Here is a 19925-nt window from a genome sequence, read left to right as displayed (position 1 = left end):
TTTTAGGCAGCCTGTCTGCTAATGGATGGGGTTGTGTTCCTGTCTTGCTAGTTGTTTGGCATAGGGTGTCCAGCACTGGAGCTTGCTGGTCATTGAGTGGAGCTGGGTCTTGGCATTGAGATGGAGATCTCTGGTAGATTTTCGCTGTTTGATATTACGTGGAGCTGGGAGGTCTCTGGTGGACCAGTGTCCTCAACTCGGCTTCCCCTCCTCAGAGGCACAGGCCTGACGTCCGGTCGGAGCACCAAGACCCTGTCATCCTCACGAAAAAGAGAAAAAGGGAAAAATATATATATGTCGTTGCTCCCAAAGTCCACCTCCTCAATTTGGGATGATTCGTTTCTATTCAGGTATTCCACAGATGCAGGGTACATGAAGTTGATTGTGGAGATTAAATCCTCTGCTCCTGAGGCTGCTGGGAGAGATTTCCCTTTCTCTTCTTTGTTCGCACAGCTCCTGTGGTTCAGCTTTGGATTTGGCCCCGCCTCTGCATCTAGGTCGCCTGAGGGCGTCTGTTCTTCGCTCAGACAGGACGGGGTTAAAGGAGCAGCTGATTCAGGGGCTCTGGCTCACTCAGGCCAGGGGGAGGGAGGGGCGCGGATGCGAGGCGAGCCTGCGGCGGCAGAGGCCAGCGTGACGTTGCACCAGCCTGAGGCGCGCCATGCGTTCTCCCGGGGAAGTTGTCCCTGTATCCCGGGACCCTGGCAGTGGCGGGCTGCACAGGCTCCCAGGAGGGGAGGTGTGGAGAGTGACCTGTGCTTGCACACAGGCTTCTTGGTGGCGGCAGCAGCAGCTTTAGCGTCTCATGCCTGTCTCTGGGGTCCACGCTGATAGCTGCGGCTCGCGCCCATCTCTGGAGCTCATTTAGGTGGCACTCTTAATCTCCTCACCTCGCGCACCATGAAACAAAGAGGCAAGAAAAAGTCTCTTGCCTCTTCAGCAGGTCCAGACCTTTTCCCGGACTCCCTCCCAGCTAGCTGTGGCGCACTAGCCCCCTTCAGGCTGTGTTCACGCAGCCAACCCCAGTCCTCTCCCTGGGGTCTAAGCTCTGTAGCCCGCCCGAGCCTCAGCTCCCAGCCCCTGCCTGCCCCAGCAGGTGAGCAGAAGAGCCTCTCGGGCTGGTGAGTGCCGGTAGGCACCGATCCTCTGTGCGGGAATCTCTCTGCTTTGCCCTCAGCACCCCTGTTGCTGTGCTCTCCTCCGCGGCCCAGAAGCTCCCCCCTCCGCCACCCGCAGTCTCTGCCCGCGAAGGGGCTTCTAGTGTGTGGAAACCTTTCCTCCTTCATGGCTCCCTCCCACTGGTGCACGTCCCGTCCCTATCCTTTTGTCTCTGTTTATTCTTTTTTCTTTTACCCTACCCAGGTACGTGGGGAGTTTCTTGACTTTTGGGACGCCTGAGGTCTTCTGCCAGCGTTCAGTGGGTGTTCTGTAGGGGTTGTTCCACATGTAGATATATTTCTGATGTATTTGCGGGGAGGAAGGTGATCTCTGCATCTTACTCTTGTGCCATCTTGAAGCTCCTAATGTATTTATTTTATGCAATTAATATATGTTTAAAGTTAAAACTACTAAATATTGTAAGTCACCGTTAATATTACACCTCAAGTATATTTATAGTGGTTAAAAAAACTTTTTATTTAGATAACTGATTATTTCCTTATATTTGGGTTGCCATATATTCTGACATATATGCAGTTTTCACCAAGGAGGAGAATGTGCCTGGTTTCAAATATTCAAAGGAGAATTTACACTTTGATTTAGTGGGAATGGATATGTAACTGAGGTCTACAGTCTTAAATGCTACCATTCCCCAAGGAACTTAGGATTTATGTACAAGTGGTTTCATGCAGAGGCTTGCAAGAAACATATTCATGAGTTTAGAGTCTTCTTCATGAGGAAATTATATGGGACTATTAGTGTAATTTTCTTATCAAAAAAGAAGCTAAAACAGATTCCATTATGTCATTGCTTTAGATAACAATCATCAATTATTGATCAGAATTTAGAGAAATTTCTCTTAGAAATGAAAGTACAGCACTCAGTTCTTTCTAGTTGCCTAGTTTTCTTATGAATCTTTTCTACTTTGGTATAGCACAGGCTAAAGAAAATATTTTCATAGGTTACTCGTTTCTCATTAAATTTATGATTATAAATGAGCTCTCAGTGCTGCCTGCTGGTGGATTTTGCCACTTTAGTAAGCTGGCTTTCCTACAGTGTTTCTCAGTCTTGTGGAAAGTATGCATCGTTTTTAAAGAAAACAATCTTGTGGTTACCCAAGGTTAACAGTGTTGATGCTCACATCACGAATATAGTGCTGACTACTAAGGTACAGATCTTTTGGGTTCAGCATACCCAGACCTCTAGGTGCTTTATGATTCAATTCTTCCATCATAGTTTTTCTATTTCAACTGCTATGAACCTTTTGTGCAGCGAGCCGAGCTATCATCTGGCCTTCAATTGTCAAGAATACATCATTTATATCAGTCTACCTTTGCTCTTTTCTCATTAGTCTACAACTGTTTAATTCAGACTTGCTTCTTGGTTATAAGGTCCAGAATATGCTATTATTTATGAAAATGTATTCAGAAACCTACAGAGATAATAGTTCTTATTTTGAATATGTATATCATAACAAATGGGAAAAGACTGATACACAAATTAATCAAAGTTTAAAAGTAACAAAAACACATTACAGAAAATACAGGAAATAAGAGAAGAAGATACATATCCCTCATAATTATAGAACCCTAACAGAGACACTGTTAGAGGACTAGAATTTCCAGTCTTCTATTTTTTCTATGCATATGAGCACTTTTAGATTTTCTGGTTATAATGTGTGTATCATTTCACATACCTGCTTTTCTTTCCAAGCTACATATAGGACAGCTGTCTCCATTTACCTTGCCTTAGGAGTAGATTAAAAAGCAACCAATATTTATTTACTTAATCTGTATGATTAGAATCCTGTAAATCTTATAAATTACAGTTGACCCTTGAAAACGAGGGGGTTAGGGGTGCTGACCCCCTGCACAGTTGAAAATCCCCAGCCTGCTGTCTCTGCCTCAAAAATAAAGGAATTGATAAATGACCCACCCAAGGGCAGGAAGCTCAGTTTGGATAGAATTAGGACTCAAACTCTACTTCTTTTGATTCCACGTATTGTGATCTCTTGAACACATACTTTTCCCCACACTTAGTTAGTTTAAAGGTCTGTTAAATGAAAATACAGGTACTATATTTATTGAAAAAATTCATGTATAAAGTGGACCCATGCAGGTCAAACTCGTGTTGTTCAAGGGTCATCTGTACATTTGGAGTACATTTATTTACAGAATCATAGTTGTATTACATCAATGTACATTTCTGTAGTTATCAAATGTTATAAAAAGAACACAGATATATTTTAGAACCAATAAGGTATGTAAGGTCTGCACTTAAACATCTTTATAATTAATTAATAATTAAGCACTATCATCTGTAAACATGTTCGTCAGTTGAATAGCATACATAACTTGAAAGGTTTCAAATTTTTAACTTGTTTGTGTATTTATAGCAAAAGAAGAGTTCACTGAAGCAGGAAACTACCTAAAAGGATGTGTTATCACAGGAATTTATTCTGAAGAAGATGTTTTGACACTGTAAGTCTGTTGGTCTTCTAATTTTAGGGAGGAAGAAGTTTGCAAAATAATTTATTGTTTGTCTTTACACAGTTGATGAAGGAAAATAGGGCAGCAACATAACTAAGTTTTTAATTTCCTTCTGGGAAGATCTGGGAAGTACTACCTGGCTATTTAGAATTTTTAGATATTCAAAATTCTTCTTTAGGCTAGATGCCCTCATGGGGCAACATGGGATTCATACTACTTCATCTTCCTATAAAAGTTTTCCTCTTTGGATTCTATTACCTGCGGTAAATTCTTTTCAGTTATCATAGTTTTATGAGGAATTTTATTTCTTGAGTGTCTGGGTTTTGATTTGCCACCAAGGTCTACATAAAAATCAGTTTTTCTATATTTCTCACAGAGTTTTAGGTGACGAACGGATACTTCTACTTAATTTTGTTATTGCAGACATACACTTAAGCAGTGCTTTTTTTAGCCACTTAAGTTGCTTTATTTGTAGAATTCGGGGCTCCTGTGAACTATCAAATATTTCAGTTGCTGCGGAATGAAGGACTGAACTGAAAATTTGGAAATTATGAATACATAGCACGTTCTACACTTATGACTCATCTTCAGATGCACGTGGAGTTAATAAGCCCCAGTTTGTGTTTATTACCCTCTGACTATATTATTCCTCATTGTCATTTCTGAGCTTAAATCTTTCATCCTGAATACTGGTGACACATGCTTTTGATGATCGAGCTCCATGAAATCAGTGATTTTTTAAAAGTGAATACAGAACTCCAGATCTTTAGGGAATATGAGACCCGTTCACCTGACACATGGACAGTCACCCACTCTCTTCTAGACCAGTAGTTTTCAGAGTATGTTTCGTTTATAACCAACTGGTTATATTACCAACAGGTAATCTGAAAACTGGGCTTTCTACTAATGTTTATAATATTATAATGTCTATACTTTTGTTTTAGCATGAATTAAGCTTTTACATGATATAAATGTGACTACATCACTGGTAATTTCACACAAGACATTTTTTTGCTATTTAGTGATTTTCTTTTAAGTTTAGTTAGCAAAAGTAGTGGTAGGAGGGAGCAGATTTGGGCTCTGTTTCAGTGGAGAGAGCACAAACTCTGTATCTGGAATACCTCAGTGTGAATTCTGTCTCTGCTGTTTACCGCTCTTTCATCATCAGTAAACAGAGGGTTATAGGGATGTTCTGACGGTTAAAGACTTAACTAGAAGCACCTGGTATAGTGCCTGGCCAATAACAGGCCCATTCTCATAAATGCCTGTCTCCTTGGCTCAGCAGTTTGGTGAGCAGCCCAAAAAGTGGAGAACCATTCAGTGTGTTCTGAATCCTATTTGGACATTTCTTGATGAATGAGTTGTCTAGAAATACAAATCTGGCTAGATTACTATCTGTTGCTTTCTTCTAATCTAGATTATCAAGGTTCTTGAACTTGCTCAGATAGCCTCACATAGAAGATAAGTTTGTCTGGAAATCGAGTTCTTTTTTCCTTAGTATGACTTCCCATTTGCTGCCTCCATTGTGACTTCTTGGCCTAACTGTTCATATTTTTGATGATTTGCTATATTTTGGCTGGAAATTTTAATACTACATTTCTCCATAGGTCAAATAAATATGCTGTAACTCTTCCAGCCCTGCTGCTTGCCAGACACAAAGAAGGCAAAATCGAGAGCATTTCATTAGCTAATGTCCATGCCCAAGAAATAGTTCAAATAATAACAAATGCATCACTGGAAATATTTGTGAGTATATTTTATAATAAGGATGTTATTTGAAATAAGAAAATCTAGACCAGTTAAAGACAGTGTGTTTTTAATACGTGATTTTCCAGCTTTTGTTGGCACAGGGCATGATGTGTTGTGATGTCAAGATTCACTGAGATGCTCTGTTTTATTATTCACCTGTTATGCATACAGCTTCTTTAGTCCACTGCCAAAAGTTTACATGTCTTTGGATTATTTTTATTGCTGAGATGCTTGTGGCTGATGGCCAGTTGAAGTACTCAATCTAGGCTGAAACTTGGCATAAAGCACATAGATTCCAGAGAGCAGACTTCTGGGCTTCAGATCCTTGCTTGTCTCCCTATTGGCTGTATGTAAGCATCTCTGTGCCTCAGTTTCCACATGTGTAAAATGTAGGTGATAGTAGCCCCTGCTGCAGAGCGTTATTGTAAGGACTAAACGAGATGGGTGTTCAGTGCTCTGTGTACAGTGTTTGGCTCCTGGTAAACACTCAACAAATGTTAGCTGGTATTATTACTTATACCATTTTAGAGCAAAATACTGTCTTACGGAAGTCCTTTTCTGATGCTTACTTTGTGTAATAATGGATTCAGGGGCCCAGCAGATGTAACCTGCATTTCTTGATTTTGGTTCTTTTGCATTAATATTAACTGTAGCTAGAATATTATAAATTTATGCTTTTCTACCTTTCTAAAGTGCCATAGGGGCACTATTATCAACTGTAAATACTGAACGAATATCCTCCTGTTACTGTTTTTTGTCATGCTGACCTAAATGATACTACATTTTAGGCTCAAAGAAATGAATGTATTCTTTAAGTTTTTTGTGACCTCAGTTCTATTGCCTCCCCTCCCCCAATTAAAGTTACAGTTTATAATCAATCAAATCAATATTTTCAGGATGTGGTTTTCTAAATTATTTATAAAGTAACATTTTTGTCTTTAATGACATTATTAAATGACTTTCTTTAGCATATACATAGTGTAATATTTTTGGAATTATTATAAGACTTTAGCTTTTTTTTCCGAGATAATACAGGAAACTATAAAGAAGGAAATCAGAATAAACCATAACTTCTTTCACCAAGTTTAAATTTGGGGATATATTTTACCAAACTTAAAAAAAATTCCATGTGTATATATGTGTTTATCTTTTTATATTAAGGGATATTTCCGCCAAGAAATAAATATTTGCATATTAGTTTTTAAATATTGGCATAATATTCTGTTGTACTAATAAACCACAATTTATCTAATTTCCTGTTGGTTAATATTTAAGATGTCTTTGTTTTGTTTTGTTTTATTCTGGGACCATCCTTATAGATAATCTTTGGGTGTTGCTATGACTATATACTTATGGTAAGTTCATAGAATTTGAATTGCTAGTCCAAAGGATAGGCACATTTTGAAGGCTTCTGACATTTATTCCTGTCTCGCCCAATGGAAGATTTGTATCATTTTACTCTTTAATCTTTGCCTAACTGCTAGATAAAAATAGGTATCTAATTGCTTTCTTTAAGATTATATTCTTTAAGGCTGAGAAACTGTGGGCAAGCTTAACAATTATCGATGTTTATAGTTAAGGCAAATTTACAACGTTTTGGTTTGCAGTGTTCAACTAAATAATGAACAGCTGTAATAATATTTATTTTGCTTTTAGTTACGATCTTTTCATAAATTCTAAAACCTTCAAGTGGTTATTAAATTTCTCAGTGCTGCTTTGTGTTGGAGCTTTATGTCTAGAGCATCAGTGACTGTGTACAGTAGCCAGCTAGCAGTAATCTGTCTCCTGGCCTACACCTAGTTACCAGAAGGACTTTGGATCCTTAACTCTGGATAGGAAAGAGGAGTGGATGGCCGGATGGTTAACATTTTTTACATAACATCGAACTTTTATTTTAATGAACCTGATGACAAATTAGTCCAGGTAAATAGTGCCCAAATCTGAAATACATGATAATTTGCTATGTAAATATCATAAGTAAGCAATGATATATCCAAGGCTGTCACACTTAGAACTATTTGTTAGGTAATATGTTTAGCACTTTTCTCAGATACATGGAGTTCCTTTTTATGTTCTTATTATGAATAAGTTAAGAATATCAGAACCCACACAATTATAGTCTCTTACATACTCAAATAGCCAAAGGTCACCTTCCAGGGACCACATTTGATGACCTTTTCTGTTTCTTCTTAACCTCTGAATAGCAATCAAAACTCTTGATTGTGCTTTTCCTTCTTAAAATTCTCTCTTCCTTTGGCTTTTGCAATTCAATCCTCTCTAGGTACACTTTCAACCCTCTGGCCACTCTAGAATTACATCTTCAACGCTTTTTTCTTTTTTTGCTATGTTTTTCTTTGGGAGACTTTATCTATACCCATAACTTCTACTGTCATACCAGCTGATGATTCCTAACTCTGTTTCTAATCATAACCTCTAAACTCACACAGCTCTTAGTCTTTCTTTCCTGACATAGGAAAGAGCAGTGCCTGTCACTAGCTTGTCTTTCCACAAATTCATATTCCAGTTAGTCATCTGAAACAGGCCTAACCATGTCACTCATTTGATACAAAATCTCAGTATTCCTGAGAGCTAGAAAGCCTGTGGAGTCATTTTCCCTTCTGGTTTGACAGCCACATTTGCCTTTTGCCTGCCTAAGTCTGGTATGCTTCACTCTCACTGTTCCCCAGATACTCTGCATGCCTTAACACCTGTCTGCGCCCTCATGATGCTCCCTGTATCTGGAATCCCCGCTCTAAGCACACACCTCTATCTTGCAAGGTCTTATTCCTTATGCAAGGCCCAGATCAAATACCACTTCCTAAAATCACCCATGAGCTCCCCTAACTTGTTTTTTAGTTTTAATTTAGAACCAATAGGTTTCCTTAGTGTCACACATTAATTTTTTTCTTGGATCACAGCAGTTTGTATACTTCTTTCCTTCTCTAAACTATGAACTCTTTGAGGGCAGGGTAAGCATCTTACTTCTTTTTGATTCAGTACCCAGCATAAGATCTTGAAGTTCTCAATAAATTTTTGAATTGAGCAGTGATGGCTCCATTGCACCAGATTTGTCAAATCCATTCTGCTGGCTTGATGAGATCTGTCAGTTTTAGGAAGGGGACGTAACTCATGTAGAAGAGAAAAGATGATAGTTAATACAAGAATACAACACAGGGGAGTTTGGAGAAGAAGGGATCTAAGATTTAAATCATGAAAGAGGAAGGTGTGAAAAGAGGATTTTTAGTGTGAAGGAGAAAGAATTTAAAGAAAAATGAGAATTGGCAGAGGAAAGTGGTTTTGAGAACTAAGTACGGAAAAGTATGTGCCAGAGTTTGGTGTTTGGGGATGAATCGGAGGTGGTTGGCACCATGAAAAAAATTGTTCATTTGGATCCTGGGAAGCTGGTGAACAGGATGCCTGAGCGCTAGTTTCATTCAACTCTTCCTCCTGCTTAGCTGTGTGACTTCAGCAAGTCAGCTTCTCGTCTTTGGTTTCCTTATCTGTCAGCAGGGGATTAGTTTTATGATATAGGAAGATTTAATCCAGCTCATAAGTACATCCAGAAGATGAATTAATAGATGTGGTACTAAAAATGGAAAATGGTAGAAGCCTTTAATATTCTAAGTCACTGCTATTTTCTTTTTTAAATTTTTATTGGAGCATAGTTAATTTACAATGTTGTTTTAGTTTCAGGTATACAGCAAAGTGAATCAGTTATACATATACATATATCCACTTTTTAGATTCTTTTCCCATATAGGCCATTACAGAGTATTGAGTAGAGTTCCCTGTGCTATACAGTAGGTCCTTATTAGTTATCTATTTTATATATAGTGTCACTGCTATTTTTAATCCTGAATATGTTAACTTTGTTTGTTACTCTTTCAATTCTTGTTAATAACAGCCTAGACAAGTTGTCTTCTACAAATATATAAGAAACGTTGTTCTCTTTTAATTAATAAAAAGAATAAAAGGGCAAGATTTCTTATTTCTTACTAAATTTTTTCATTGTTATTTTAAACCCCAAAGAAATAAGACTTTTAAAATTTGTTTTAGCATATTATTGAATTACTTTAATTATGCTAAAAACTCATAATTTTGAAACAAAGTAAGATTTTATTAATTTTTAAGTAATCATAGATGTTAAAAGATTATATCTTTAAAGCTCAGCTTATGTTTTTTTTCAAAAATTTTATAAAGATATAACAAGAATTTTATTTGTCATGTGTATGTTGGCTAGTCTGATCCAGATTTTAGCATAAGAAATTATTAGAAGTGCCACATCCTTGTAAAACAGGGAGCTCCTTTAATTTGTTTTCAAATTCTATTAGTAGTTTTATTTTGAAAATAACTCATTCTTAAGACAAAATTGGTTTAAATTTTAAAAACTCTTGAGATTCATAGTTATTAATGAGTATAGCAAAATCTCCACTTAAATGAAAATGTTTGAAATACATTTTACAAACTAAAATTGCAAGAGTGATTTGAACATTATTTTCTACTTTATACACTATAATTCTCCATTTTTCTTGGTTTGTTTTTTGTTTTAAACAGCCAGAAATCACTGTGGAAAATCTTCCCACTTATTTAAGACTTCAGAAACCATTACTCATTTTATTCAGCGATGGCAGCATAAATCCTCAGCATAAAAAAGCAATATTGACGCTGCTAAAAGAGAAACACTTGGATTCACTTACCCCTTGCTGGTTAAATCTGTAAGTATATATTTTTTTATTTTTTAATACGTAAAAGGTAAAGAAACTATAATTATTATTAAATTTTCATTAGGGAATGAAACTCTACTTGTGGAGTTATATATTATGGGACCAATGTGTATGTTATCATGATATTTTAGTAACTAAACTCCCTCAGATTGTCTAAGATGACATTGTTTTAGACTGAATTCTGTTTTACAGTAAATTCTTTTTTTTTTTTTTGCTGTGTGATTTTTTTTCCAGCTTTATTGAGGTATAAATGACAAATAAAATTGTAAGATATTTAAAATATACATTGTGATAATTTGATATATGTATACATTGTGAAAAGATTCTTCCATCTAATTATTTAACACATCCATCACCTCACATATTTGTTTTATATATATAAACTTTTGGGGGGTGGTGAGAACATTTAAGTTCTACTCTCTTAGCAAATTTCAATGATACAGTACAGTATTATCAACTATAGTCATCATGTTATACATTAAATCCTCAGACCTTATTCATCTTGCAACTGAAAGGTCTGTATCCTTTTACCAATCTCTCCATATTTCCCCCACCCTGTAGTCCCTGACAACTTGTCTACTCTGTTTTTATGAATTTGACTTTTTTTTAAGATTCCACATGTAAGTGATACTACTATGTAGTATTTGTCTTTCTCTTTCTGGCTTATTTCACTTAGTATAATGCCCTCAAATTCCATCCATGTTGTAGCAAATAGCAGGATTTCATTCTTTCTCATGGCTGAATAATATTCCATTCTCTAAGTCTGTTTCTGTTTTATAAATAAGTTCATTTGTATCATTTTTTTTAGATTCTGCATATAAGTGATATCATATGATATGATATTTGTCTTTCTCTGACTTCTTCCCTTACTTTGATAATCTCCAGGTCCATACAAGTTGCTGCAAATGGCATTATTTCATTTTTTTAATGGCTGAGTAATATTCCATTGTATATATGTGCCTCATCTTCTTTATCCACTCCTCTGTTGATGGGCATTTAGGTTGCTTCAATGTCTTGGCTATTGTAAACTGTGCTGCAGTGAACATTGGAAGTGCATGTATCTTTTTGAACCATGTTTTTCTCCAGATATAATATGCCCAGGAGTGGGATTGCTGGATCATATAGTAGCTTTATTTTTAGTTTTTTAAGGAACCTCCATACTCTTCTCCATACTGGCTGTACCAACTTACATTCCCACCAACAGTGCACAAGGGTTCCAGTTTTTCCACATCCTCCCTAGTGCTTGTTATTTGTGGTCTTTTGTTGATAGCCATTCTGACAGGTGTAAGGTGATATCTCATTGTGGTTTTTATTTGCATTTCCCTGATGATTAGTGATGTTAAGCATCTTTTTATGTACCTTTTGGTCATTTGTGTGTTTTCTTTGCAAAAATGTTTATTCAGTTATGTCCATTATTTAATTGAATTGTTGTTTTGTGATTGAGTTGTGTGAGTTCTTTAGTTCTTTTGGATATTAATCCCCTATCAGATATATGATTTGCAAATATTTTCTCCCCTTCTGAATGTTGCCTTCTCATTTTGTTGGTTTCCTTTGCTGTGCAGAAGTTTTTTAGTTTGATGTAGTCCCACTTGTTTATTTTTGCTTTTGTTGCCTTTGTTTTTGGTGTCATACAATAAATTTTTAAAGATAATAATTTTTCTGATTTTAAAAGTAATGGATGTTCATTGAGGGAAATTAGGCAAATACAGAAAAATAAACATTGTGTTATTTTGGCATTTTTCTTTAATTCCTTTTTCTGTATTTCTGTATTTTAAAAATGCAGCCTAAAACTTTACAGAAAATTATCAGTGCATTTACCAACAATATTTCCTGGTATATTTTCTAGATGTGTGGCTTGTGTTATTACATTTAATGTCTCTGAACACAGTTCACATATTTAGATACACTATCCATTGTTCAAAGTCATCAGATGAAAGACATTTCATTTTTAACTCATTGGAAAAAATGGGGCAGTGTACACTTTTGTTGTGAAAGTACTGTACTGTACTTTACTAACAGTACAGCCTACTACTTGAAACACAATTTTCCCAGGTAATTATCCTTGTAGCTATCTCAGAGTGAAATAGTTCTTTCCATAATGTGGAATGTGCTGTATTAGGAAAAATAGGTGTCTTAAACTTGTGGTTTCCTTGTATGAATACTTTAAAAAATCTTTTTAATTTGAAATTAATCCTGAGGAAAGAGACAATTTTATTTGGAAAAGGGGTATTTATTATGAGTATCTTGTTATTTTATAGTTTTGTAGCCATTTAATTTTTGAGCTGACATGTGATCAGATACTTGACTAAACTTTGGAAGGAATGTATTGATTGTACTGAGACAAAATTGACAAGCCTTTGGACTACATTTTTCATTAAAACTCATTGGTTGCCTTTTTTCTCCTAAGAGAAATACAGTAAGTACCCTATGTTAAAAGAAACTTTTTATGACTCTGGTTACTATTAACATAGTTACAGACCTCTTGATTTTTAGGACATATTTTCATAAAGTAAACTTCCTGGCATGATACTATGTTTAAAGGTTAATATGTTTTACAAACTGTTGTTCTTGTTATTTTGTTATAGAAAGAAATATTAATTAACGTGTTCAGTTGCTCCCTTTTATAGGAAGAATACTCCCGTGGGGAGAGGAATCTTGCAGGCATATTTTGATACCCTACCTCCCCTTCCTCTTCTTGCTGTGGTAAATCTGCATTCAGGCGGCCAAGTATTTGCATTTCCTTCAGACCAGGCTATCACTGAACAGAACCTTTTATTGTGGCTGAAAAAATTAGAAGCAGGACTAGAAAGTCATATCAGTAAGTTTCCTGTTTTAATGTGCACAGTTTTATATTTTGTTTCATGGATTTTTTTTAAACTTGAATTATCGCTCATGGATGCTAGAATGAGTTGAATTGTAATGTTTGTAAGTATTCTAAATATTAATACGCTGATAGCATTGTCCATGGGACAGTCTCCTATATGGTAGGTATTATTACCCACAGAAAATAAGTGTCATATGAAATTTAATAATAATAGCTAACATTTATTGAATGCTCAGTAGGTGTCTGGCTCAAAGCTACGTGATTCACATGCATTATCTCATTTATTCTCACAAGAGTCATAGGAACTATCATTACCTGTAGAAGAGTTAAGTAACTAGTTCAAAGTCATATAATTAACCAGTAAATGAGGAAGCTTGGATTTCAACATGGCTCTATTGTACTCCAGAGCCAGAATTTTGAACCACAAGAAAATAGATCTTGACCCAGAATTTATAATGCTGGCTTATGACATGCCATACTCCCTATTTTTCTAAAACCTATGTGGATTTATACCTGTGGTATAGATGTGTGTTAGTTTATATACAATTGTGACAACAGGCCTGTTGATATAATTTAAATTAGTTAACATGTAATCATCTAGATCATTAGTCTGTTGAGGAAATAGTGTGAAATTTGATGTAATGAAAAGTTTCCTAAGGTACTTCTGAGGATTTTGTTATTGGAAACCAAATGAACTATATTATAATAACATTTTGACACTGTTCATGACCGAGTTCTGAAATAAGGGTGTGTGTGTGAATATATATGTATACACACTGTGAATATATATATATATATATATATATATATATATATATATATACACAGTTTTATATATTTATATACACACAGTTCTGGTATATAAACTCCAATTCAGTGTTACACTGTCTCTCAGCCAGCATGCATTGTGTGAGTCTGTCATTATGTATATTTATGTATATTTAATCAGATTCTTGAATTTATTTAAGTGCCAATCATTGCAGCACACCTGTTCTTCCCAGGAGGTCTATCTACTTCATTTCTGTTAAGTTAGGCAGTTTTAACTAAATTACTGTGTTTAAATAGTCTATAAAAGGTATTTGTATATTGAAATGTAATTCACATACCGTAAAATGCACCCTTTTAAAGTATACAGTTTGATGGTTTTTTTGTATATTCACGAGGCTGTGCAACCATTACCACTACTGAATTTTAAAACATTTTCATCACTGCAAAAAGAAACCCTATACCTATTAGCACTCACTCCCCATTCTCCCCTCCCTTCATTCCCTGACAACCACTCATGTACCTTCCGTCTTTATGGATTTGCCTAATCTGGACATTTCGTATAAATGGAATCATACAACATGAGGCCTTTTGGGTCTGGCTTCTTTCCCTTAGCATAGGCTTTCAAGGACCATCCATGTTATAGCATGAATCAGTAGTTCATTCCTTTCTATGGATGAATAATATTCTATTGGATGGATATACCCCATTTTGTTTCTCCATTCAGCAGTTGATGGACATGTACATTGTCTCCACTTTTTGCTATTATGAATAATGCTGCTATGAACATTCATGTACATGTTTTTCTATCACGTACACAGATAGCATATGGCAGTTGCCCCACTCTCTTGAATACAGCATCTTTGTAACAGGTTTTAAATTAGGAAATTTACATCCTCCAACTCTGTTCTTCATGTGCAGGATTATTTTGGCTTTTCTGGGTCCTTTTAGATGTATATATTTTTAAGTCTTAATTTTCTGAGATAATTTATTAGTTTTAACATTTTCCTAGGATATGTAAAAAAGTAATTAAATTGACTATTTTGTCTTCCATAATCTGAAAGAAGCCTTTCTATGGTTGTTATCACTCAATGTTGGCTTCTTCATTCTAGCCACACAACATAGGGGTCCTTTCGGTTGTAGCTCTTGAGCTCTTCAGATAGTCTACGTTCTCTTCTCTATCTGCATTGCTATTTTATAGAAGCAGTTGAGTGTTGTCATTTTGCAGTTGCTGTGACACAGAGGCCTCGGGGACTCTAAGTCAGATAGGATTATATGTAAGTCAGGCCAGAATACCTCTCCAACTGAATTGCTTTAAAAAAGGTCGTGTGATGTTCAAAGACAGAAACCTGAGCTTCTGACCCAGCCTCCTTGATTACTAACTGTGGTTTTAGGCAAGTTTTTTCTTTGTGCCCTCCTTTACAACTATAAAAGGAGATTAATAGTTCCTACTCTGACTACATCACAGTTATTTTAAAAATCAAAATTAAGTATGCAAAGGCATACATTTTAAAATGTAAAACCTAAAGTGTTATTATTCTTCATGTAAAGATCCTTTCCTACAAGCAGCATCCTTGGGGGCTTTGATTCCTCAACTCAAACCATTAGTAGAGGAAAGAATCAGAATTATTCTTCTGAGTTTCCTGAGAGACTGGTATTTCTTCCATTGCAGTTATGTTAATACCTCTGGTTTCCATTACTTCTTTGTATCACTGCTCCTGATCTTAATTTATTCCTGCAGCCTCTGGGAATAGGGAAGAAGCAAAAGTCCAAGCAGGACTTTTCTGTATTGGGGCTTGTCTTCTGTGCTGCCGGGACCTGCTCTCACCACACCTTGGGAGACAGATCTGAGACAGGGATGTTGCAGCCAGTCTTAGAATAGCCTGAATCTGTAACATGGTGCCACCAGTCCCTGCCTCACCTTGCTTGCTGCACATCTTAATTTCTGTGAAACTGTCACCACTGGCTATTCTTACTTGAGACTTACACTTCATTTTGTTCAAGTTCTCTGACCTTTCTAGGCCTTGGTTTTCTCACCTATAAAATTGGGATAATAATTGTACTTTCCTCGTAGGGTTGTAAGGATTAAATACATAATGCCTGATATATAGTAAAGCCTCAGTCAATGTTGGCGATTATTATTATTATCATTACTAATTTGATAATAATGTCTTTATTGCCCATATGTGATGAGAGTACAGTTTTATTTGTAACTGAAAACATTAAGATCTTTATAGAGCTCCTTCAGGAAATAATTAGCAGAATTAGGATGTCCAGTTTCAGGCACATTGTCATCTCAGACCACTAGGCTGCAGTGTTTACCTTAAAAAATAAATACTGCTAAATCTTTGCTGTGCTTTAAATTGGACTTTTCTTAAAGATGCTTTATCTGCATATTGCAAAGTATAGTTATTCTTACTTCTTACCTAGTCATTATATTCAAGAAACTGTTTTATCCGTTTGTCACTTTTGAGTCTGCTAACCTGGCAACACTGTAATTTGAAACATCAATTACAAGGGTAGCCTAAATTTAATACCCTGCTGATGTACCATGGATTTCATATAATTGAGTCTGAGTGAAGAAATCATATATCAATAAGTATAGATATACATATATATTGATGCAGATTTTCGTTTGTGCTTTAATCTACTCTAGGAAATTAAAGTTTCTTAAAATGTCCTAAGCTTTTATTTGATTTATGAGAGATGCTAAAGTTTTTATTTTTGAGCATTACTTTCTTTTCATGTACCAGTGCATAGATTCTTTCACTGGAATTTATTTTTTAAATGTTTACTTTGCACATTTCCTTATATATAGTTTATTTCTCAAATAGTATTTCAAATAGGCAACTAAACTCTGAAATTGTGTGAAATCTGTTTTCTAAATGGAGAAAAGCTAGTTTATCTCATATATATGTTGTCAGCGTAAATTCATTTTCTTTTTTTAATGACCAATGTTTTAAAATAATGTTAAGATTCACTGCCATGATTCCAATCACTGGTTGTTTATAGTACAGTTGATTCCATAGCAATTTTAAATGATTTCTTGCCTATAATTATTTTTATAAAATGTACTTTTTTTTTCATCAAGTATGTGCAAAGGATGCTAATCAAATCTTCCAAAATAGAAAATGCTTTAAAATGTAAGGAAATACTTGTCTAAATAATAAATCTCTATGTATATTCCAAATTTTTTTTCTGAAATGTTTCATAGTTATAGTTCTTTGGGATAAAGACAGGGATAGGGAGGGAAGCAAAAGACTTCTTCATTTTAACTTGTCCCTGGCTGTGTGTAATCTCATTACACATATTGCTATTTTTTAAAACCTCAACAAGGGTTAACAGGCAGTGAGATTATGGACCTTTTGTGGTTTTCCTATTAATACTTATCTTTATTTAAAATAGAATAGCTTGTAAATGTAATATATGAAAAATGTCTAATAGTGACAAATGTATCAAGCTTCTTAGACAATTATGATAATAAAATATAGCTTTGCTCAGATAAGGAAAACTGATAAGACCTTTACTCCTACAAATATATTTTGCAAAATAAAACATTTTCTAGTATATTCATGTGATGAGATTTTATATCTGTTCATCTTTAATCCTTGATTCTGTCCTTCTTCCAGAAATTTTACCTGCTCAGAAATGGAAACCTCCTCTGCCTGCTTATGATTTTCTAAGTATGATGGATGCTGCAACATCACAGCATCCTACTAGGAAAGTTCCTGAGTGTATAAAAGAAACTGATGTGCAGGAAAATGATAAAGAACAGCCTGAAGATAAATCAGCAATCAGAAATGAACGTACTGGAACACTGAGAACAAAGCATTGGAATAGAAGTAATTGGTTTGAAGAAGCCAAAAAACAATTCAGGCATGATAATAAAGAATTATGATGCTCAAAAGCCAGCTAATTTCATAGGGCTGTGGAAAGCTTTCTGAAGTATTTTTGGCTTATTTGATAGACTTAAGAATTTATTTCATTAAAAAGTAATACTATCTCACCACTATTATTCAACATAGTTTTGGAACTTTTAGCCACAGCAATCAGAGAAGAAAAAGAAATAAAAGGAATCCAAATCGGAAAAGAAGTAAAGCTGTCACTGTTTGCAGGTGACATGATACTGTACATAGAGAATCCTAAAGATGCTACCAGAAAACTACTAGAGCTAATCAACGAATTTGGTAAAGTAGCAGGATACAAAATTAATGCACAGAAGTCTCTTGCATTCCTATACACTAATGATGAAAAATCTGAAAGTGAAATTAAGAAAACACTCCCATTTACCACTGCAACAAAAAGAATAAAATATCTAGGAATAAACCTATCTACGGAGACAAAAGACCTGTATGCAGAAAATTATATGACACTGATGAAAGAAATTAAAGATGCTACAAATAGATGGAGCGATATACCATGTTCTTGGATTGGAAGAATCAACATTGTGAAAATGACTCTACTACCCAAAGCAATCTACAGATTCAATGCAATCCCTGTCAAACTACCACTGGCATTTTTCACAGAACTAGAAAAAAAAATTTCACTATTTGTATGGAAACACAAAAGACCCTGAATAACCAAAGCAATCTTAAAAAGAAAAATGGAGCTGGAGGAATCAGGTTCCCTGACTGCAGACCATTCTACAAAGCTACAGTAATCAAGACAGTATGGTACTGGCACAAAAACAGAAATGTAGACTAATGGAACTGATAGAAAGCCCAGAGGTAAACCCACACACATATGGTTACCTTATTTTTGATAAAGAAGGCAGGAATATACAATGGAGAAAAGACAGCCTCTTCGATAAGTGGTGCTGGGAAAACTGGACAGCTACATGTAAAAGAATGAAATTAGAACACTCCCTAACACCATACACAAAAAATAAACTCAAAGTAGATTAAAGACCTAAAGGTAAGGCCAGACACTGTAAAACTCTTAGAGGAAAACATAGGCAGAACACTCTATGACATAAATCACAGCACGACCCCTTTTGACCCACCTCCTAGAGAAATGGAAATAAAAACAAAAATAAACAAATGGGACCTAATGAAACTTCAAAGCTTTTGCACAGCAAAGGAAACCATAAATAAGATGAAAAGACAACCCTCAGAATGGGAGAAAATAGTTGCAAATGAAGCAACTGACAAAGGATTGATCTCCAAACTTTACAAGCAGTTCAATATCAAAAAAACGACCCAATCCAAAAATGGGCATAAGGCCTAAATAGACATTTCTCCAAAGATGGTATACAGATTGCCAAGAAACACATGAAAGAATGCTCAACATCATTAATCATTAGAGAAATGCAAATCAAAACTACAATGAGATATCATCTCACACCGGTCAGAATGGCCCTCATCAAAAAATCTAGAAACAGTAAATGCTGGAGAGGATGTGGAGAAAAGGGAACACTCTTGCACTGTTGGTGGGAATGTAAATTGATGCAGCCACTATGGAGAACAGTATGGAGGTTCCTTAAAAAACTAAAAATAGAACTACCATACAACCCAGGAATCCCACTACTGGGCATATACCCTGAGAAAACCATAATTCAAAAAGAGTCATGTACCAAAATGTTCATTGCAGCTCTATTTACAATAGTCAGGACACGGAAGCAACCTAAGTGTCCATCGAGAGATGAATGGATAAAGAAGATGTGACACATATACAATGGAATATTACCCAGCCATAAAAAGAAACGAAATTGAGTTATTTGTAGTGAGGTGGATGGACCTAGAGTCTGTTATACAGAGTGAAGTAAGTCAGAAAGAGAAAAACAAATATCGTATGCTAACACATATATATGGAATCTAAAAAAAAAAAAGGTCATGAAGAACCTAGGGGAAGATGGGAATAAAGACACAGACCTACTAGAGAATGGACTTGAGGATACGGGGAGGGGGAAGGGTAAGCTGGGACAAAGTGAGAGAGCGGCATGGACATATATACACTACCAAACGTAAAGTAGATAGCTAGTGGGAAGCAGCTGCATAGCACAGGGAAATCAGCTCGGTGCTTTGTGACCACCTAGAGGGGTGGGATAGGGAGGGTGGGAGGGAGGGAGATGCAAGAGGGAAGAGATATGGGAACATATGTATATGTATAACTGATTCACTTTGTTATTAAGCAGAAACTAACACCATTGTAAAGCAATTATACTCCAATAAAGTTAAAAAAAGATACAAATTACTAATATCAAAATGAAAGAGGAAA

At 35.6% G+C, this 19925-nt stretch overlaps 1 protein-coding gene across 1 annotated transcript in view; it reads left to right on the top strand.

The window, feature by feature from the left end:
• Nucleotides 1-17782, top strand: part of TXNDC16 (thioredoxin domain containing 16) — a 103758-nt gene extending 85976 nt beyond the window's left edge. Inside the window, exons 15-19 of the mRNA XM_029239772.1 lie at nucleotides 3554-3638; nucleotides 5255-5393; nucleotides 9951-10111; nucleotides 12748-12938; nucleotides 17339-17782. Of these exons, the coding sequence (XP_029095605.1) occupies nucleotides 3554-3638; nucleotides 5255-5393; nucleotides 9951-10111; nucleotides 12748-12938; nucleotides 17339-17607 (845 nt within the window). The 3' untranslated portion in view covers nucleotides 17608-17782. The remainder of the gene's footprint in view (nucleotides 1-3553; nucleotides 3639-5254; nucleotides 5394-9950; nucleotides 10112-12747; nucleotides 12939-17338) is intronic.
• Nucleotides 17783-19925: the final 2143 nt, after the last annotated feature.

This window comes from Monodon monoceros, unplaced genomic scaffold (genome assembly GCF_005190385.1).
Source record: "Monodon monoceros isolate NGI ecotype Baffin Bay Population unplaced genomic scaffold, NGI_Narwhal_1 Super_Scaffold_21, whole genome shotgun sequence".
NCBI classification, from domain to species: Eukaryota; Metazoa; Chordata; class Mammalia; order Artiodactyla; family Monodontidae; genus Monodon; species Monodon monoceros.
Note: the sequence above shows the minus strand (reverse complement) of the source record. Positions and strands in the feature narration are given on the sequence as shown.